Raw genomic sequence first — 23,558 nt, forward strand, 5'->3', positions numbered from 1 at the left:
AGACCTTGCATTTAGCAGCATTAAGACATAGCTGTGCCACATCTCTGACTCTTTGAAGTCTTTTCAAGTCATCCTGAAGGAGCGCTGCTTGGCACTCATCATTAACGACTCTGCCAATCTTTGCTTCATCTGCAAATTTTGACATCACGCCTTCTACCCCTTCGTCGATCTCATTTATGAAAATGAGAAACAACACTGGTCCAAGGACCGATCCTTGAGGAACCCCTCTCCTGAAGTTACTCTAATCTGAAGTACATCCATTAATCACAGCCTCCTGCCTCTGCCCTGCAGCCATCTAACAATCCAACTTAGAATCTTGCCAGTAATCCCAACCTGTTCAAGCTTATACATGAGAAATCTCTCATGATGGACAGTCAAATGCTTTGCTAAAATCCAAATAAATTATTCCCTAAATCCAGCTCATGAGCAACTGTGTCAAAATAGCCCACTAAGTTAGTTAAGCATGATTTACCCTTAACAAAGCCATGCTGTATGTCTTTCTGAATGCCATATCTGTCCCTGGATTGCACTCTTAATCACTGTCTCTAAGATTTTTCCTACCACTGAAGTCAGACTAACCAGTCTGTAGTTACCAACTTCGCTCTTAGAACCGCTTTTATGTATTGGCGATATACTGGCACTTCTCCAATCCAAAGGAATTTCATTAAGTCCAAAGATGCCCTCATAATTAACCTCAATGGTTCAATACCCTCCCTCGTCCTGGCAAAGAAGGTGGAATGAAACCACCAAAGGAGCAATAAAGCATAAATTTCTTCCACTAGTGACAAAAATGCACCCGAAAGCCCCACCGTGGATCTTCCCGGGCCTTAGCACTACGTATCTACTAACGGGCCATGGCCCGTTTAAGGAAAAACTAAACATGCTAGGCATAACAGAAGATAGACATTGTACTTGCGGAGAACCTGAATCATGGACTCATGTCATGCATGATTGTCAAAATTATGACGACATAAGAGCGAGCCTCATCACAAACATCCAATACAATCCAATTCACCAAGAATCCCGACTCCCGAATACACAAGAAGAGTTTGTAGCATTTACTAACTTTGCAACTCAACAATTTACAAGAAGGAAAACAATTATTGCGCTACAACCTGTCCAGCAGGAAGACAACAACACTCAATAGAAAAGCCTAAACTTAGAAGGAATGGATGAACCAAAACAAGGGAGAAACTCAAACAAACCACAATCAAAGAAGAAAATTCAACTGTACAGAAAAACGCACCATTACTGCCCAAAAGACTAATCAAAGTTGCTCACAAAAAAAGAGAAGACAACTATCTTGAGAGAAACTATCCCAGACAAGGCAAATTCTCGTCACACTGACGAAATTCCTGAGAGAGTGTTGGTCTCTTTCAGGAATTCGAACCATCAGTTAGCCTCAAGGGTGAAAGCCTTGTGGCTAACTGACTATATGCTGAAAGCCTTGTAGCTTTCAGAATATAGTCTCTCCTATCTTGTCTGGGCAGAATTGCAGACACATACACATTCTGAACTATAACTCGTGGCATTTAATAAACCTTTGAGAATGGTCGTTGTGAGAAATTCTTAACCCTTAATGCGCCTGTACCACCTGAAATCGCAGATTTCTTTAAATACCTTTCTCCGTAAACGTCTTAACATTTTTCTCACCATCTCTGTAGAACTAATACCACAAAAATCATCGAAATGAGTAGCGAATAACAAAACGTTGCTTCATATCTTCCATTATGCAGCTCACAAAATGGTACTCACTAACAGCACGTAACTTAAGGCCACTTTGCAACTACCGGACATGTCAGAACTTGCAACTGCGCAAGAGTTTTTCTTCTTGGACATAGTCTCCTGAATTTAATCAGCAGTTCGCCGAAACTGAAGCAGTTATACGGTGGGCCATTTCGCGAATAATACTGAAGGAATAACAACCTGCGTGCATATATTTTTTGTCAAATAATGGAAAACATAACTTCCTTAACTTTTGCACTCATGTGAAAATTTTTACTTTTGAATTTTTACTTTTCAAGCAATTTTTACTTTTCTCAGTGATATCAAATAATATAAAACTTACCAATATGCAAAAGACACTGTCCCTTACCAACACGCGAAAAAGACAAACTGAGAAATTAGGCCTAATTATTTATCAAGTGTCAAATGTTAAATCGGTTTAATATTAAATTTATCTGAATTAATCATGTGCGCAAGGGCTAATACTAATTACTGTTAATAATGTACACGGAGGCTATGTTAACGGCAATAAACAATCTATATAGAGGACATGGTACTGTTAAAGGAAATGATGTTTATTCACTTACTGCAATGTTACATAGCCTCACTTATCTGCCCGCATTCTTCACCATGTCAAGAGACGCGTTCCTACGCGTACCTAGATAGTTACCACCATTCGTTTACTCTGAAATCTGCAGACACGCTCTGATGATCGTGTGTCACGGGATTCTCCATTACCACAATGAAGGCAGTGTCGTTAGTGGGAGTACACGTCACATAGTAAACGTGTGGACAGTGTCACGATGACAAAGCCCCACCCATGATCTTAACGGGCTGGTGGTGAAAGAAGACTCCCTACAAGTGGTGTCGGCAGAACCCCAGTGGACACCAAACACATCGCCACTCAAAGTAACAGCGCGCACGAAGCATTCAAAAGGAAAGATACCGCAACTCTGAAAGTGGGTCAAATCGGCACACGTTCGCAGTATTGCGGTGGCGAGACGCTGTTTCTGCTACAGACTGATATTCAAGGTAAAAGAGGCTAGCTTCCTTCGAAGGATTTCCTAGTGTTCCCGTCCAAAAATCTACCGTGGGTTTAAAATCTTTCCCAATGACGTGATTTCAAAACATCAAGAGAGGGAGAAAAAATATGAGTATGGCAACATTCCTGTGGCAAGAAATAATATTGTTTAGCGCTCTTTTGATCTTCCTTATCACTCCTACAGAGAGTATAATCACTATTCGAACTCTGTACGCCCAAAGTGCTTACCGATATGGAAGGATGTTCCCTGCGTTGTCTCCGGACACCATGCTTAACATCACATTAGTCCGCTGTTTAACTGAGTGTCTATCGAAGCCGAATTGCCAAGCCTTAAATTACGGACGCAGAGAATGCCAGTTACTTGATGAGACTATCTGCTCCGAGGAGGGACAGAATTTCGTCCAGTCTCCACAATACTCCTATTACGACCTCATGGAAGCAGCTGATGAAGAGGTGAGTTTTTGCGTAATCGTTTACGCATTTTAATTAGCAATTTTTATTCGTCTTGAAGGGTGAACCCGCCCTATCCAGAGCGTGGAACGGTACAAAACATTACACACCACAATATCCATACACTTTTAAACCTCTGGCCTCTACAGTATTCTGTATCACACCACAATGTATACTACGCGGAGATGGGGGAAACCCATGGTGCCGGTAGACCCTAAACACACACTATACACTGTCCAGAGCGTGTGGCCAACGAAGTAACAAGCAATTATCAGCAATAAGTTTATAAAACAGTTATTTTACTGTGTAATTAACTTGGTAATTTTTGATAATCATATTTCATTATTCAACTAATTTCTGGGTAATATTCTCAGACAAATGCCATACTATGCCAAAGGTATTTCCATACCGTCACTAGTAAAACTTGAGAGCAACAATTGAGTCTACAATGGATTTTTTTTTTTTTTTTTTGATTTGGTAGTTGTTGGCGCATCGGCTTCTGTGGCCATATTGCACCTCCCAAGGTTTTTGCAGTACTTTGATCCAAGCCCGAGGCGGGAATCGAACCCGCGACCTTTGGGTTGCCGGGCAGGTACTTTACCCACTCGGCTAGCCCGGTCGGCATCTACAATGGATGACGATTCGAGAGGAAGATGGGGACATGTACATAATTTTCATTAACGGAGTAAAGAAAGGACTACAAAATACATCCAATTTGGTTTACGTATTGTAGTGGTTGATTACCAATATGCATAAACAGAGTAGATGTTAGAGCTCTAAATTTAAGAGATCCGAAATTAAAAAAAAAAAAAAAAAAAAGAAACAAGACGGTCGGTAACGCATTGATGTACGAGCACTGCAAAAGCATTTTATACATAAATAAATTTTCTATTTTTATATCACAAGACAGAGAGAATACAATGAATGGGTTGAGCACGCTGAATTCTGATGGGATTCTTCAACTTGTGCAGATTACAAACCTAAATTGAGGAAAGACAGATATAGAATAGATGTGCGGAAATTTGCCTTTAGCTAGCGGGTGGTTAGTTGCTGGAACAAACTTCCATCTGTCATTGTGGAAGTTGAGAGGTTAAATAAATTTAAGGAGGAACAGGACAAACATTTAGAGGGAATTGTTTCGTAAATTTTTTTTTTTTTTTTTTTTTGCTGATGGTGCATAATCTGCACTTGCTTTTTTTTGCATCACATGCCACTACTACTACTACTACAAGGAGTACCATATTTTGTAATCACGCAAGCACCACAGTCACTCAAAGCACGTATATTTCTGAACCTTTTGCCTGACCACTCTGTCGTGGCCAGTTATTTTAAACACCAAACTAAGTTTGCTATAAATGCAGTAAATCATCACAAGTTGCCTCTATCTTTCACTTCAAATAAACAGTCCTTCTCCTTGTGGAGAAGTATCATACTTTCTATTTATTTATTTACTTATTTACGTTTAAACACATTACAAGTGATGCACCCACTTACAATGTGTTGCATCATATATCGTCATTACAGTTATAAGATTAATGGAACATAATTTTAGTATTATAATAAAAATAACATGTAATAGAATAATATATTTATCAAGGTAAAATTTAAAATTAAATTAACTTCAAACCATTTTTTACTGTAAAATATAAAAGTAGAATAATTATTGCTATATTCACTATCTGCAATTAAAACGAAATGGTATTATCAAAAAGAAGTATGTATTATAAAAGTGACAGTATTAATGTTCTTTATACAGTGGCACTGATACAATATACACTGGTGTTCAAAGAAAGTGCACCACGCCTTAAAATTGTAATTGTTGTCCGAATAACGTAAGTATATGGCAATATTTCTTACAGATTGCATCAGATAAGACTGACAAGCGTAGGTGATGACATAATATTGCATCAGCCGTTACTTTCAGGGTGATTCACTACCGGTGCGACAAACTTGCAGGAGCTGTAGAGAGCACAAAGACGAATCGGAATCACATAGCACTGCAGGGTCCGAAATGCCTTCGTCATGCGGAAGGTCGCGTGAACAAAGAAGCAAAGAAAAAGAACAGAAACAGCAACTCGTTAGTGTAACAGAAATCATTTTAATGACAAGTTTTACATTGGCAAAAAGCCATGCTACAGAAGGTGTTCGAAAGTTCGACCAGAAGCAGTCACACAGGCTTCACAGCGCCACCGCATGGAATCCCTAAGGTTCTGGAAGATTCCTGGCGTGTCTCGAATCTCCCCGGCAGCTACAGAGATGCAAGCGACGAGGTCTTCAACTGAATTAACGGGGGTCTCGTCCACCAATGTCTTCATTTGACCGCACCAGAAGAAGTCCGGGCATGGTAGGTCCGGCGATCTAGCAGGCCAATGAACTGGACCACCACGACCTATCCAATGCTGTCCAAACGTAACGTTTAGGTGTTGGCGGACGTCATTGGTGTAATGTGGGGGAGCCCCATCATACTGGAACCACATTGAGCGGCGCAACGACTGAGGAACATGTGCTTCTTCAATAAGTTCGGGCAGCTGTTAACTTAGAAACCAACTGTTGTGGTCTTAAATTAGTAATAACATTCAATGTATATAATGGTATTAACTATACATATTTTTATTTTATTTTAGTTTTTTTTTTTTTTTTTACTTATTTATTTCTTTTCTTTTATTTTATTTTATATATATATATTTTTTTTTTTTTCTATTTTATTTTATTATTATTATTTATTTTTTTTTTATTTATTTATTTATTTATTATTTATTATTATTTCTTTTTTTTTTTCCCTCGGGTTGGGCAACCTGAGAGCTCCTGTCCTTTGGTATTGCACTCCTTCCACTGGACGACAAATTAGTGCAGCAGCACTAGATAATAGAAGCAGGCACAACTACTCAAGCCTAGAAAAAAAAAAAAAAAAAAATAAGTTCGGGCAACGGAGTTGAACTTTCGTTCAGGTGCCGTCCTACATAAGATACAATAAGTTCGGGCAGGACTTGCTGTAGAAAGATCAAGTATGCCCTACCGTCCAGACGAGGGGGCAGAAGGTACGGTCCAATGAGGTGGTCTCCAAGAATGCCGGCCCAAACATTGACATAGAAACGGCTTGAGTTGCACGTGTTTGCGTATCATGGGGGTTCTCCAAAGCCCACAAATGGGCGTTATGTTGATTGAAAGTTCCCTCTCTTGTGAAACTTGCCTCATCCATGAACAATACAGACGCAGCAAATGAGCTGTCTGCCGCACTCTGTTGAAGAAACCAAGTAGCAAAAGTCCTCTGGAGTGGATAATCTGGAGGCTCCAATGATTGGATGCATTGCAGATGGTATGAACTCATTTGGTTTGTTGACAGTATCCTCCATACAGTGGATTGGGAAATACCCAATCGTTGGCCTATCGCTCGAGTACTCGTACTCGGATTGCCTTCTGCAAGACGTAGGACATTCTCCTCATTGTCTGGCGTCCTCGTCGTTCGCTCTCGATTCATGGTACCTCTCGTGAAACAACCAGTCTCACGTAACCTTCTGTGCACACGTGCGAAAATCGTATGATGGGAGCACGCCTGTGCGGGAAACGTTTCCGGTACAAGAGCAGAGCGGCGTGCTCGTTACAGTCCGCAGCTCCATACGCGAAGTGCATGTCGGCCAGTTCAACGTTTGAATACTCGTCCATCCTCCTGCTTCGGGAAACGGTTCGCAAATGCTGACTTCCAGCGGGATCGCTGTTCACGCGACCTCCCGTTGAACGTCCTCTACCGCATGACGAAGGCATTTCGGACCCTGCAATGCTATGTGATTCCGATTCGTCTTTGGCCCCTCTACACCTCCTGCAAGTTTGTCGCACTGGTAGTGAATCACCCTGTATAAGCACGCTCTGAAAGAGTTGCAGTCATTCCTTGCTTGTGTCAGGATGGCGAGTTACGTGCAGTTGATGCCACGAAGAAAGACTGCTGTTGTTGCTTTAAGTGAGGAAACATGTTCTTTCCGTCATATTGCATATAGAGTGTCTTATAATCAGTCGACAGTGAGTAGATTTCTTTCCAAACTCAAGAATACTGGTTCTGCTGATAGGAAAAAAGGAACCGGACGCAAAGTCTCTACGCCAAAACGGGACCATGTTTTGAAGCTCTTATGCCTTAAAAACCGTAAATCTTCTTCGTCTGAGCTGAAAACAGAATGGGAAGAATATACAGGAGTGGTAGCAAGTGCAGTAACAGTCAGAAGACGCCTCTTCAAAAATGGACTTCTAGCCTGGTGTCCTCAGAAGAAGTCCGTCCTCAAACAAAAAAATGAAAACGGCCCAATTAATTTGGTGTAAGGAGCATGTCAAATTTTTTTCAAAGTATTTTTGTTTACTGCAGCCTCCAGGGTTTCCCCTATTGCCGCAATGATTCTTGTAGGTTTTTTTTAAGCCGGCGAGTGTGTGTATGGGGAGGTTTTTGTTTGAGTGTTTGTTTTGTTGAGTGTTGTATGCCGGCACCTGGAGACTTTGCAGCCAGGAGGCAAGAACAGATATATCTTGCGTCCTGACTCCCGTCCCTAGCCACGTGGAGGCGCTCCAGGGAGTCTGGTTTTCACAAAAGGAGGTTCTTGAACCTCTATATGTTTATACAATAATATTAAAATAGAGATAAATATAGCAATAAAAGAGTAAATCATCAAGTGTGGATAGAGTTGGTTTAGTTGAGTGGGGATCAATTAATGGAGTGAATGTTTCTAGTGTGTTTTACATACAATATGGTAATAATTTAAAATAAGTTAAGTTTCGTCAGGAGATTAAAACATAGCGTGTGGATGAATTTAGATTTAGTTAAGGGGAGCAGTAAAGTGGTGGGTGTTTCTAGTGAGTTTAGCATGTTCAATGTTTAGGTTGTCCAATGATCTATACCAAATATTGGCCCTAGTAGGGGCCCATCCTGCCAGAAGAGGGCACGGCGTAACAATCAATTCCATGCACCTGCGGCAGCCACGACGGAGCCGCGGCGACAGACACAAACCAGTGCACCACAACCGCGGCACCCCCGGAGCCACAGCAAACCTGAACAAAAGTGAACACTTCTAAGTTAGTAATTACTACAATTTTACAGTTGACAATATAAATACTTGGCAAAACAGCCACTGTCGCAACAACACTACGGCCGAAGACACAACCAGTGTCCTTAACCACAGCGCTACCGCAACAGCAACTTAACAGTTCTAAGGTAGTTAAGAATATCTTATAATTATCATAGCTATACAGTTCACAGTTATCTTTGCTCGTCCTACAGGGTTTAATTTCATCTTGAGGGGAAGCACCGCATTCAAGACACACATTCTTGCAGGGCTCAATCCTGTCCTAGAGTGTGTGGAGATGAGTTCATTGTGTGTTTTGCGAGTAGAAGGACGGACAAGCCAGTGTGGCAGGGTAGTTAACGGGAAACATGATTATTGCCAGTGGCTTCGACCCAGTCCTGTAGGGCTATAACCAAGTGAAATTCTCGATTGCTCAGCATGTCAAATGGACCCCCGAGCAGTTGAAGTCAGTTACTTTCTCGGATGAGAAGAAATTGAATCTGCATGGCTCTGATAGGAGACAAATGGTTCGCCGTAGACGTGGTGAAGAATACCATCCAGACTGTATGGTGTCTACAGTGAGATTCCCTACCAGCCAAATGATATGGGGAGGGGCATTTCGTATCGCGGAGTAAGTCGCCTGCAGTTTATAAAAGGTTCCGTAAATGCCAGTGGATACCTGGCCATATTGGAAGGCAAATTGCTGCGAAGTAACCATCTTTCAGGAAGACTCTGCTCCTTGTCATCGGAGGAAAAGTGTAAGTAGGCACTTCGGTAGTTAGTTTAGCTTCATTTCTGCATTAGAGGTTCGACAGTAATGTGTTTACATTTGTTACAGGTGAAAAAATGGTTGGAAGAACGGTCCATTACAACCGTTAGCTGGCCAGGAAACAGCCGGGACCTGAATTCTATAGAAAACTGTTGGCATCGTGTGGAACCTGCAGTTGTCAGAAAGAAACCAAAGACACTTCGTGAACTTCAGGAAGCCATAATTCGTATTTGGAACCACGAACTAACAGTTGATTATCTTCAGGAATTGATTTTTTCAATGCCTCGACGGTATGCTGCTGTCATCAGGGCCAGAGGCGGTTCAACTAAATATTAGTTTGCACCTGGTGAACTTTTCATTTTTCATTTTCAAACTTTTCATTTTGAGAGCACCTGTCAAATATTACTTCTTAGCTTTGCCTTAACTATTAATAAATATCTTTTGTTTATATTTCTATTTGTGATGCTAGTCATTAATGTAATATACCATCGCGAAGAAGGGTTAGAAATGTGAAATTCCTAGGTGATGCACTTTCTTTGAACACCAGTGTATAAAAGACTTTATAATATAAAGGCGAATATGAAAATAAAGGAGAAAAAATTAAAGAACATTCTATGCACACTTTAAAAATATATAAATGGTAAGAATTAAAAATTGAACTGCGGGCATTGCAGAACCTCAAATGAATTCGTGATTTAAAAGTTGGTTATATTTATGTTGAATCATATGGTTAAACAGCGTTAGGTTCAGCAATGACTTGATAACTAGTTTAAGCTATTTTATTTGTGATAAAAAAATCGAAAATCCAATAAAGGGATCCATTAAGTTGATTTATTAGTAACATGCGCATTACCCAATGCCATTTCAAGGACACCTGTCAATGCAGGACTTCACAACACAGTCATGAAAACTTTTCTGTCCTCCGTGACAGTGTAGTGGTTTCATCACTTCTCAGTAGTTTGGTAAGTCTGGGTCGGAATCACGTCGACGACTGGAGGAATTTCTAAAGTTCCCTTCAACAGTGGCTGCAGTTAAACGATCTCAGGCGGAAAGAGCAGTGTTTTTTCCCCTGAGCTGTTCCGGATTTTTCAGCCAGCACCAATTGCTATCTGAGAGGTGAACATAAGGATCTGGGTAACGCCCAGGGACCGTTAAAATAATAATAATTATTATATATTATGACAACTTTTCGAAATGCGAAGGAGGGGAAGAGAGAGAAATACTAAAAAGATGAACGATATTCGAATTCCGCAAAATCAACAGTTGAAAACCTCTTATACTTTTGATACCTCTCATAATGTAGAGACACCAAAAAATTCTTGATAGTTATCAAAAAAAATTCGTAAGAATTTTTTGATAACTCTTACGAACTCAAAAGCAGTTACACACTACGAGTATGTTACTTTTTGAAAGTTAAATGAATCAAAGCGAAAACTAATTGATGTTAATGATATACACGGAGGCTATGTTAACAGTAATAAATATTCTATATAGAGGAGAACATGGTGCTGTTATTATCCTATCGATAAAGGAAATGATGTGTACTGACTTACTGCACTGTTACATAGCTTTTGTAACATTGCAGTCAACATTTATGCATTTCACCTAGAGTACATTGTACGAATCGGTATAGCACTGCCCAGTTTTGTTTTCTGAAAACAATTAGTGTTGCTATCACAATATATATATATATATATATATATATATTTTTTTTTTTTTTTTTTTTTTTTTTGTTAATCATCTATATCAGGGCCAACGTGAACTTTTGAAAGAGTAAGCGCATCAAAATTCACCAGGATCCAAATAATAATAATAATAATAATAATAATAATAATGTTATTATTAACGACTTGACATTTGTCAAGTCGTTCCGCCAACGCTTAGGTTAGGTTATGTTGGGTATGTATTAAGTTGTTGTAGTAGGGTTTTAGGTGCATCAGCGACTAAAGCCATATTGCTCCGTGTATACCGTCTGTAAATTGCTCGTGTTCTGTGGTCAGTTTTCTGTTTGGTTGGACGAAAAACCCGAGTTTTTCGTCCAACCAAACTCAGCCACGTTATGAAACAGGACCATAAAAATTCCTCTCGTCATTGAAGGTACTCGAACTCAGATCTCTTCCACCCGGTGTGGGGAGGACGGCGATTCTACCCACGAGGGCATGTATTAAGGCTATGACACGTCAATATACTGTGTTTGTAACTTAACTGCATATATTATTATTTGCTGTACGAACAAGCCGATCTGCCAGGAGAAACGCCATGCACCCCTCACCTGAGATCGACTAGCTCAGCCAAGTTCTGAAAAAAAAATTATAAAAATTACTCGCGTTATCGAAAGAATTCGAACTTTAGCTTTATCCAGTGGGTGCGGGAGGACGGTGATCATAACAACTGTACTACTACACAAATTCTGTCTACCACAGCAAATGTTTCTACTGATATACATTAAGTGATCACTGAATTATGACCACCTACCTAATACTTCGTAGATCCTCTTTTGCCCTCAGTAGAGCAGCTATCCGACCTGGCATTGATTCAACAACGTTCGGGAAGTATGGCCAACCAAGCTGTGTGTAATGCGGTCAGCAATGCAGGTATGGAGGTGATTTTTTTATTGTATGATGTGAGCAATACACGAAGGAACCAGTTTTTTTCCTGCTTCCTTCGTGTATCGTGGCCGTGAGATCCAACCGGATAGTGCGGCACCATTGTGATATCCAAGTGCGAGGCGGGAATCGAACCCGCGACCTTTGGGTTGCTAGGCAGGCACTTTACCCACCCGGTTAGCCCGGTCGGCATGGAGGTGATTGGTGTATCCAGACGCCTGATATGCCTTTCCATAGTGTCCCACAACTGCTCTATGGAATTGATATCGGCGGAGTTCGGAGACCAATCGATAAGCTGGAAGTCAGAACTGTGTTCCTCAAACAATTCCTGCACATCAAGTTCCCGATGGCTCGGTGCATTGTCATCTTGGAAGACACCATCGCCATTCGGAAAAAAGTGTAACATAGCGAGGTGTACACACTCAGTCAGCAAGCAGTTGACGATAGCAGAGACCACTGAGACGTTGTTCCAAATGCACCAGGGGTCCATGTTCCTGCCAGTGAAACATGCCCCACACCATACAACCGTCTCCACCTGCCTGCACTTTTGGTACCATGCATGATGGATCAAGAGCCCCATGTTGACACCAAATCTGTACACGACCATCCACAGTGTGGAGTAAATAACGTGACTCATCCGACCAGCTCACCTTCTTCCAGTCTTCTAACGTCCAACTTGCATGCTCTTTGCACCAGGCGAGTCTTTTACGCCGATGAACCTTGGTTAGGAGAGTATGCCTTAGGGGTCGTCCTACGGCATCCTCTACTCATCCCATATTTGCAAGCGTACAACGCATGGTCATGGCAAATATTGTTTCGGGTTGGCCCACGTTGTATTGGGTAGTCAACTCCAACAATGCTCCGCCTGTTCGCCTGTACAAATCATCGGACCCGGCGCTCACCTCTAACATCAACCTTTTGCTGACCTTTGCATTTTTTCCGTCGGGTCCATTTTGACGCCAGTCCTGGTACACTTTATAACTACGGCAGCTCTCGAACACCCCACCAGTTCAGCCGTTTGGGAAATCAAGGCACCAGCTCGTCGAGCACCCACAATCTGTCCTTTATCAATTGTTTGTTTGTTTGTTATTTGGTTTTTAGGAGCATTAGCAACTAAGGCCATATTGCTCCGGGATATGCGGTGGTCATTCCCTGAATGACCTTTCCGCATCCTCCGTATTTGGTGGTGACGGGCTCGAACCCCGGTCTAATCAAGAAGCGTGTGCTACGCACTGCTGCTCCTTCCCACCTGGCTACGGAGGCGCGTCCTTTATCAAAGTCCGATAAATCCTTTTACCCATCACGCTCGGAATTTTACTACCTAGTGAACCACTAATACCTTATCTATGCTACGTAGGTCTACTAACTCCGCACTCTCGTACCTCACGTGGTCAACGGGTCGCATTCAGTTTTAATAGGGGTAGTCATAATTCAGTGATCACTCAGTGTATATTGGGAAGCACACAATAAATTTCAGTAGAAACATTTTCAGTGGTTTCAGAAGCATTTTTCAGTACAAGAATTTTTTCCCCCCAGATATTCTTTGTGCAGCGCTGCACAAAGCAGAATGCAACTTTGCTCAACAACACGGCAGAATACTTCAGAATGCAACTTTGCTCAACACGGCAGTGCAATACACTTTATTTTTATTGTGATATGTTATAATGCTGTATCAGAGAGAGAGAGAGAGAGAGAAATGAGTCCAGGAAGGAGAAATGTGAGAGGGGAGAAATTGATGTTGAGGAATACATGGTTTAAGAATCAAAAATTTCGCATACCACATCCAGGACCTTACACTGACACCGATCACAATATTTATATACTAATTATGCATACAAGAGTAAAGTTTAACAGAATTGAAAGGACAAAAAATTAATAAAATAAAATAACAAATTGGATATGGAAAGGGTGATGGGGGTGTGCAGATAGGGTAAATTTTGTAAAGAGTGATCAGAAATTAAGAGGTAAGGTCGAAAGTAAAGATGTGTGGGTAAGAACTGCATTGAAATAAGATGTTGTTGTTGTTATTTGGTTTTTAGGAGCTTTAGCAACTAAGGCCATATTGCTCCGGTGCGGTGGTCATTCCCTGACCTTTCCGCATGCTCCGTATTTGGTGGTGACGGGCTCGAACCGCGGTCTAATCAAGAAGCGTGTTGAAATAAGAAACAAGGATACTAAGACGAGTGAAAAAGTAACAGAATATAGCAAAGGAAAACTGAAGATAAAAAATAAAAAAAACTGTGCATAACGATGGAAAATATAAGCTGTTATTGTTATTTGGTTTTTTTTTTAGGAGCATTAGCAACTAAGGCCATATTGCTCCAGGATATGCGGTGGTCATTCCCTGACCTTTCCGCATCCTCCGTATTTGGTGGTGACGGGCTCGAACCCCGGTCTAATCAAGAAGCGTGTGCTACTCCTTCCCACCTGGCTACGGAGGCGCCAAAATAGAAGCAATATGGGCTGGTGAAAGAATGTGAACATAGAGCTGAGAGGAAATAGGAAATATAATGGTGTAATAACAAGTCGAGAAGAAGAACAAATAAAGCGAGAGGAATGGCTACGAGAACTGTGTACCGCAGCGGTTCCCAAACCGTGCGCCGCGGCGCCCCAGGCCATCGCGGGATATTTTAAATTTTCGAGAGGAAACACAGCGATACTCGACATCTGTAGGACGCTGCTCGAACTACTAGCTCGAGGTAGTTCACAGTTTCGACATTACTTATTAAGTTGTTTGGGCCTAACTACTTAATAAATGGAATTGTTAGGAATTTCTTTTAGCCTAGGGGCGTCGTGAAAAATTACTGAGACACTAAGGGCGCCGTGAATCAAGAACGTTTGGGCACCTTCAGTGTAAGGGAAATAGAATAAGAAATAAGGTAAAATTTAATGTTTAAAAGAGTAAAATTTATAAGTAATGAATTTAAGAATGGTCAAGATAGAACGTAATTGAAGATGGAAATAGGGAATTATTACAACATAGATGAATATTTGGAGAAGTGAAAGAGAATATAAAGGGTGAGTGTTTCATGACTGCTACTGTAATTCCAATTCGTTTAATATCGCATTAAGCAAAGGCGATGTTGACGGTAATGAAGATGGAAAGGACGGAAGAGGTGCCATATTAGTTCTGGAAAAAGAGGGAACGACGGATGCACGAGAAATAATGAGAATTTTCACGGAAAAGAAATATAGTAATGAAATAGAATATTCGCTTTGCGGATTTGGAATAAGGGATCAAAAGGTTGTTGTTATTGTAGTAAGGGTTAAGGAGCATCAGCGTCTAAGGCCATATTGCTCCGTCTATATTTTCTGTAAATTGCGTATGTTCTGTGGTCGATTTTCTGTTTGCTGGGCGAAAAATCCGAGTTCCCGGGAGGGAAAAAACCCATGCTATCCTCGCCTGAGACCAACTAACTCAGCCACGTTGTGAAAAAGAACCTAAAAATTCCTCTCGTCATTGACGGGACTCGAACTCAGGTCTTTTCTATCCGGTGTGGGGGAAGGGGGGGCAGTGATCCTACCGACTGCAAAGGGTAATGTTGAAAGCTGCTGTAGATAAAACGGGAAAATGGAAATAGGTAAAAGGGTGAGACAAGGGTATTGCTCTTCCCTTGTATATTGAACAATATACTGTACATTGTTAAAAAAATATAAAAAGTGTTATGTTTATAATCCATCATGGGCAGATTGGTCAGAGTAATTTACAACTAATTAATTTTACAGCTAATCATTTTTTGACAAGCATATAATCATTAACCGTATTTATCATCTAAGTAAGCTCAAACCACAGTAAACTTAAACATGTATGCTAATGCACTTACGTTCCGACCACTCGGCTACGTCACAATACAAGAGACAACGAGGATGACAGGAGTGACTGAGAAGCGGGGGGGGGGGGTATTAAAAGAGGTGGTAAGATTGTGCAGACAGTGAGACATGCAGTAGCATCTGATTATAGAATATGGGCTGCAGATTTTGTTGGGAAGAAAAGTTGTGAAGAATGCGGAAGGGAAATAAATTTGATAACACTAAAATTATGATTGTGGGAGACAAAAAAAATAATCATTAAAATGGATGATAAGAAGATATTAAAATGAATAATTACAAATGATGGGAAAAGCAGTCGAAAAATTGTCATATTTGGTTGTTTTAGACAACTATAGCTACTTATATCATTGCAATATAACAGAAGTGGACCCTGTCAGTATCAGCACAACAATGACGGTTATAAAGGACGGACTGATTTTTGAATAATGACGTAGAAAAGAAAATTCGACTAGCTGACTCAGAGCCTGTATTTCACCCTCAATGAACACCCGTTAAATGAAGTGGAGCACCGGATTAGGCTGTTGCCAGCTAAAATGGCTGTAGCAGTTTTGACCCTATTCCTCCCGCAAAGAAGGAGGAATAGAGTCAAAATTGATAGACATATTTGGAAGTTGGTAGACAGTATGTCCAGGAGAGCTGAGAGGGGCAGCGACTACGTACTAGGTTTTTGAATAACGAGCCCAGTAATAACCACCTATGGGTCCGAACACATCTGGTCATATAGTCTACATTTCCCGAAGATATTACACGGTTACACTGATCTGCAATCCTCTAAGCCAGTTTCTACTCAAAGCGTGGTCCGCGGACCGGTGCCGATCCACGAAATTGTTTGTTACTGGTCCGCGACGAATGGAAAACTGGTCGCGGACTTTAGCGGTCCCCGACGATTCGTCCGTTACCAGTCCGCCAAATTTGTATTTTCCAAAAGTACCGGTCCACGACAGATTGGAAATAAAAAAAATTGGTCCTTCACCACAGTTAGTTCGAGAAGAGCTGCTCTATGCCAGCGCTTTTCACACTTGTTTTGCCGCAAAACCTTTTGCAAATGTAAATCTTCCATGGAACCTTAATATCTTTAAAAACAGTAACAATTAACAATAAATTAAAGTAATACACGTGTACAAATTAAATTTAAAAAAATTACCGGAACATTAGCAGAACCTATGAAACCCAAGATTTCGCGGAACACACTTTGAAAATTACTGCTCTAGACAGTTTGAAAACTAGATATAATTAATTCGTATTAAAATATTGTTAATATACATCTCAAAATTCATCTTTCTCTCATTAAAAATCTGTCTGAAATCCACTCTATAAAACTATGCTCTAATCGACATTCACTTTTTTTGGTTATCTGAGAGATCTCGTCTCAAACTTCAGTGTTTCTTCCCTCGTGCGCCAGGTTAAGAAATATGAAAATCTATATCAATAGGAAGCAAAATCTTCCGTGATTCTGCACTTCCAATTAGTTATGGATAAAATTCTATTAAATACGAATGCTGAACTCTATAATTGTAGAATTATAATTAGAGTTACTTATAGTAACTTTAATTAACCATGTACTGCTAATTTTATTTTAGTCTTCAAAAAAAAGTTATCACCAATAAATTTTTTGTGATGTACATAATAAGATTAGATGCAATCTGGGTACTGTAATTAACGAGTTTACTGTCTTTATTTAAAATTATCCTGGAACACTCGTCTTACATATACAAGTATTTAGTGCCTTTAATATTCTCTAAAAGAGAATAAACTTTATTCACCTTTTAAACTGATTTCATTCAAAATGCATGTTATTATTAGAGTGTATTCAAATCCCTTTTCCTATTGTTGTGTTGATATACTTGTCTTATATTAGGTATACTCTTTGAATGTGATTTATGGTGGGGATATGGAAAGTTCCTGGCCTGAGTATGAAAGGATACTGCTAGTGTTAAAAATTTCTGTACTCAATGTAAACACTTCAGATAGCAACCCATCAAATTTCATGAAATTAGTTGTGCAAATGAGGAAAGATGAAAAAAATCAGTAGCCGTGCAGTCATCCAATATTTGGGCAAAAAGGAACTAAGGCCAAAGTTAATTCATGCGGATATGGTTACAACATTGGAGGAGGATACCCTTTCCTATTCCATGGTTAAGAAGTGTGCAGCAGAATTTAAACGAGGGAGGAAGAGTCTGGAAGATAACCCACGCTTTGGAAGACTTTCAACGTCCATAACACCAAAAGTTGTCGATAGTGTGCACGATCTGCTGATGAGGGATCGACGAATGACAGTTCAGTACGTTGCCAGTCTTGAGCATCTCATTTAACCCACAACAGTGGGTTAACACTATGAAAAGGTGTCAGCACGATGGATCCCAAAGTTGTTGGCAGCAGATCAAAAATGTACAAGAGTTATCAAGTCAAGTAAACATATGCACAGAGTAAAAAAAATATGTGGAGGTCCTAAAGTCTCGAAACTTTATTAGACAGTTGGACAGACAACTTAAGTAGTCGAGACCCGCTAATTTTCGTAAAATCGGACAAATGCTAATAATTTATTGTAATTTTTCCTTGTAGAGGATCTGCGATCTCATTATGGATTTAAAATAAACTTTGTGGATTTGTTTGATAAGGGATAGTATAGGCTATTTTGAAAAATTTAAAGGAATATTAAATTTTAGGAATATTATATATTTTATTTTAAGGCAGAAGAATACTCTTACCTGGGGTTTTCTTCAGGAAAGGCTGCATCCGGGTGAGGTGTAATTCAGAAGGTGTTGAAATTGCAATTATATGGAAGGAGGACGAAGGAGAAAGCCAGCTTAAATCCTTGCATGGGGAGTAATTGTTGGCATCTCCCTTTATGCCTACAATTACTCCCCATGCAAGGATTTAGCACAAAAGCTGGCTTTTTCCTTTTTTCCTTCGTCCTCCTTCCATATAATTGCAATTTCAACACCTTTTCCAAAGTATTATTCCTAGGAATTAAAATGTTCCCAAACATGTAATAAAATATAAATATACTGCTTTAATGGATATTATAAATTTTAAAATATTACTAATGTACGTTTAAGAGTGTTTAACTTTAAGCCATTCTAGGACAAATGATTTTGTAATCATTTGTCCAATAATACTAAGTATTAATTCAGCAATAGACAATCATTCATTGAACGTATAGAATATAGATTTATACATCACCTTCATTGATTAATATTATTTGACGATGCTTTCTTTCAATTGCTATGCGAGTTTACTTTTGTTTACAAAAACCCCTCTATACTGATTACAATGAAAAAAACCGCTTTTCGAGTTATCAATTTTTTTAAAAGTGAGAAATGACTTTATAGCCACCATGTGTAATTAAAACATATAATTCACAATAAATAATTAAAACTAATATTATTGTATTATTTTAAGTCATTTTTATGTGACGTTTCAGTTGTTATTTTAATTTAAGCATAATACTGTATTTATCACATGCCGTATGTTAATTTTAGACTCCCATTTGGCGAAGATAGTATTCCAAAACAAAATCGACAAACACTGCGGTTCCTAGTTTGGTGTGTTTATGCGCGCGTTAAGCGCCAAATCAACTAAGGCTATGAAGCTTTAGGATGCTGTCTATGCGTATGTCTATGTCAGCATGCGTATATTCTACGATCAACTTGTCTGTTTGCTGGACGACAACCTCGATCTCCCAGGAGATAAACGCATACAACCCTTGCTTGTCACCGACTAAACGCAGTCCTGTTGTGAAAAAAAGCCCATAAAATTTCCTTGCGTCACTGACGGGATTCGAACCCAGGCCTTTTCCACTCGGTATGGGAGGGCGGCGATTATATCCACTCTGCTAGGGACACCTATTTTGGTACTTAGGAGATTTGTTGGAGGAGTGTACTACCGACAGGTTACCAATGAACTGAAAAAAATGAAACACGTGGGAAAATGCCAATCTTTAATTAATTCATGCACAATTAATCATAAAAGCTTTTTTCGATGCTGAATGTGAAATACTGATGAAGAATAACTTCGAAATGCATTCTTTAAAAAATTGACTTTTTTATTTTTTCATTTTCGAAATGTACGATATGATAATCATATCGTACATTGATGACTTGAGTAGCAATACAAATGTTATTTCCAGTTACATCCGAACAGTTGCCAAAACCGAACATTTTGGAAAAATGTTCGGTTTTGACAACACGAAATTTACTATTTACTCTATTATTTGGCCTATTTTAAAGTGACTATGCGTGTTATACCTTGATGTATCACTAACTACATATGTTTAAAAATAATCTAAATATACTCATAGGTCTATAATCCAATTAGCACAACAGTTTCTGGAGAATGGAATGTAAAGATTCTAATTTTAAGATAATAAGCATGGTTGAAGGGTTATAAAACAAGTCGATAACGGCCGCTGTCAAGTTTGATAGTCTTTATCCTATGTATAAATCATTCTCTTCATAAAGCCCCACATTGTTCGTTGAATAGCGAATGCTCCTAAATACAATTCTCTGATAACATTCTGTGCTTTGCCCATTAAGCATTACTATGCTAGTCGTGTGCTGTCGTCCCATTACCAAAGTAGTGCAACGGTACATGACATCACACACCCCATAATCCACACACTTTTAAATCTCTGGCCTTTACAGCGTACTATATCACACGACAATGTTAACTACGCGGAGATGGGGGAAACCCCTGGTGCCGCGTGACCCTAAACACACTTTACACTTTATCAAAGTAGTGATGGCCTTAACAGTGAACTGTGACACATAACAATGTACAATACGCGGAGATGGGGGGGAACCTTCGTGCCGTTAGACACGAATACACTTTACTTTACTAAAGTAATGTTCTCTCCCTGTTAGACGACGGACAAAACCGATTTTGTGTGTGGCACAGATTTTAAGTTAGTAAGTTCAGTTTAGGAAGGAATAATTTACTCGTACCCTTCTTTCCGTAATCGAATATCTGCCCCAGGTAATCCTAGACCGTCTAGGCCAGTGGTTTTCAACCGGGGTGCTGCTGTTGTTGTTGTTGGGTTTTTAGGAGCATTAGCAACTAAGGCCATATTGCTCCGGTGCGGTGGTCATTCCCTGACCTTTCCGCATGCTTCGTATTTGGTGGTGACGGGCTCGAACCCCGGTCTAATCAAGAAGCATGTACTACGCACTGCTGCTCCTTCCCACCTGGCTACGGAGGCGCCGACACCGGGGTGCTGCAATAACATTCCAGGGGTACCACGTAATTTGGGTTTAAATTACTTAAACTTATTATTATTTTTTAATTTATATGTTTATTTCATTATAAAAAGGTGTACAGTATCTTTTTAATTTTGTGGTGATCTATAATTGATGTTTACTTAGTACCTCTATATAAAGAATAAAATTATATACTGTATATATATATAATTTGTATTATGAAATGTAATTTTTATAATTATATTATTGTAATAAATATCATATAACATATATATATATATAAATATATACGGATAAATACAGAGAAAGAATCGGATCTAACAGGCAGAAAATTGAGTAGGGGTGCCGCAAAATAAAATAAATTACTTAGGGGGGCCGTTATTAAATAAAAGGTTGAAAAACCACTGGTCTAGGCCATACCTTATCCTAAGAAAACGTACCTGTTTTCCTATATTTCTGGCCTATAAGTCCACGTTTCAGTCAGCTCAAGGGTAAATCCAGTATTAAGTGGCTCTAGAAAGAAATAAAAATTATCGCTATTTTTGTTAATTTAATACCATTTGTTAGAACACTCATAGTATATACAGGGTATTTTTAAAAGGACTCGTCAAACTTTGGAAACGTACTACTGAGCACAGAGATAAAAAAAAAAAAAAAAAGTTCATATGAGTATAAGTCCGGAACCGCTTCCCTTCTGAATTATGATCCTTTTCTTTTTTTCGTAGAATGAAGCCAAGGACGCCTGCCAAGTTAATTTTTGTATTAAAGTAACCAATGCACACACTGTACGTGACTGATGAAAACTTTCCTTTACGTCTGATCAGGGCAACTGTCTGATGCAGGCGTAAACGGATGGTCTCCTTGAGTAGCAATACAAGCCTCAGAGCTTCGTCTCAGAGGCTGTCGAAAATGTTAGAAAATTTAATCAGTGTTCCGAATTTTTTGAAAACCATACAAGAGCCGTTCTCAATGAAATTGAGTATTACGAATCAGGGAGCGTAACCTACAAGAAATCCGGTGGATTTAAATCGGTAGACCGCGTAGGCTACTATTGTCCCCCTCTACTAATCTAATGGCCAGGATACTTATTATCGAGAAATTCTCAAGCAGTGAGGCTAAAATGCGCTGGAGCCCCATCATGTATGAACCACGTTTGATCGCGTGCTTACAATTGAATTTCTTTCAGAAATACAGGTACTTCCTCTTCCAAGAAATGCCAGTAATTTTGGCCATCGCGCGCGATGGTAGGAAACATGGACCAATCAGGTAGTCACGGTGATACAAGTCCAAATTTTCCAATGAAACTGCTGCTGAAGCCCAGAATGGGTGATAACACGAGGATTTTCCCATGTCCATTGGTAATTGTTGTGAAATTTCATAATGACATCTCTTGTGAATTGTGATTCATTCGTGAAAAGTAACACAATAGAGAAAAAAAGGTTTAATACACCGCTGCAGCCACTGAAAATACAACTCGTGGATGAAAATCATCTTGTGAGAAGATCAACACATGATATGGGTAGAGTTGTTACTCAAGAAGAATTTCCCATATGGTTGAACATGCCACACTTAATATACTGCTGCTACATTTCTCACGCTAGTTCCAGAATTTCTATAGCAGGCCTTCGGACAGATCTGGTTCTTCTCCAATCTCGAAGACACCGATGGATATCTGCAAAAGTATCCTCAGCTGGACATCGTCGTTATGGAAATGTTTCTCGGTAAAGACGCTGAGCTTCACTGCTTCCCGTTCGCACGACCATAAATAAAATGACTGTCTGCCATTTCAGCGTTCGAATACCGATTATTTACAGTCAGGGTAGAAAATAACACGTAGGTTGAAAATAAAAACAGGAACGTTCATTCATTTACAGATAACTTCAGGACCACTAATAAACAGAAAAACCGACGACTCACTTTAAGAACAGTTGCCTCTCCCAAGAGTACATGGATTCGTTTCAAATTTGCATGCAGGTAGTGGCTTCAGATATGAAAATAATTTAAATTTTCCTATCATCTCACTTATTGACAGATGTCCTTACCTTCACCACATGACAAAAAAAAAAAAAAAAAAAAAAAAAAAAACGCTATGAAAAACTCTTTATTATATACAGAAAGCACACTGCTGTATACAACTCCCTTCACGGCTACGAGCCAGGGGTTTACATAAAAGAAATTACACAACATGATAAACAAAGATGAAAAAAAAAAAAACAAAAAAACCCCAGCATTATGACTCCAGAAAGGTTTGAACACTGGAGTGATGGATCCATGGCAGTGATGGATAGGTCCTCGGGGGCAGGTTCTAATGTCCCCTGACGTGGTCCTGGGAAGGAAGTCGACCGAGTATTTTCTGCCTATATTTCTTATCGACTGCGAATTTTTAGAGGTCGCCGTCCAAGGAGTGTATGTCTTGCAGCATTTGCATGTGTAGAAACCGATCAGATAACTTTAACCGGTTTGAAATGGCCTGAAGGATTGGATTAGCCCTAAGGCTTGGGACCGCGATCCTCCATCCGCAGTTAGCCCAGAAATCTGGTACTGAAATAATGCCGACCATCATTTTGATGGCAAAGACGAGTCTTCTCTCGTGAATGATGGCAGGAAGACGTCTGATGTTGAGAGCTCCCGCCATTTGGGTGGTCCTTGGTGCAGGGGGAAGCCGAAATTTCCATATGGCCCACTTCGGTAGCCAGAATTCCCCCGCGAAAATTCGTCTAAGATGAGTCGTAGCAGTTGAAGTCTAGACTTCGCCGCCATAGAGTATGACCGGATAAACACATGTCTTAATATATCTGCACCCAACAGCCTGGTCATGGACGTGCATAAGTTGTTGTTTAATCATCCACCGAGTCGATAGAACTTTATTTGCAAGTGGTCTATGTACGGTAGAAAGGA

At 39.8% G+C, this 23,558-nt stretch overlaps 1 protein-coding gene across 1 annotated transcript in view; it reads left to right on the forward strand.

Moving 5' to 3' along the window:
- The first annotated feature begins 2,881 nt into the window (after positions 1 to 2,881).
- Positions 2,882 to 23,558, forward strand: part of LOC150091224 (uncharacterized) — a 62,521-nt gene continuing 41,844 nt past the window's right edge. Inside the window, exon 1 of the mRNA XM_090389655.1 lies at positions 2,882 to 3,220. Within this exon, the coding sequence (XP_090245781.1) occupies positions 2,882 to 3,220 (339 nt within the window). The remainder of the gene's footprint in view (positions 3,221 to 23,558) is intronic.

The sequence above is a fragment of the Mastigoproctus giganteus genome, chromosome 1, assembly GCF_048544385.1.
Source record: "Mastigoproctus giganteus isolate SK-2022 chromosome 1, ASM4854438v1, whole genome shotgun sequence".
Taxonomy (NCBI): Eukaryota; Metazoa; Arthropoda; class Arachnida; order Uropygi; family Thelyphonidae; genus Mastigoproctus; species Mastigoproctus giganteus.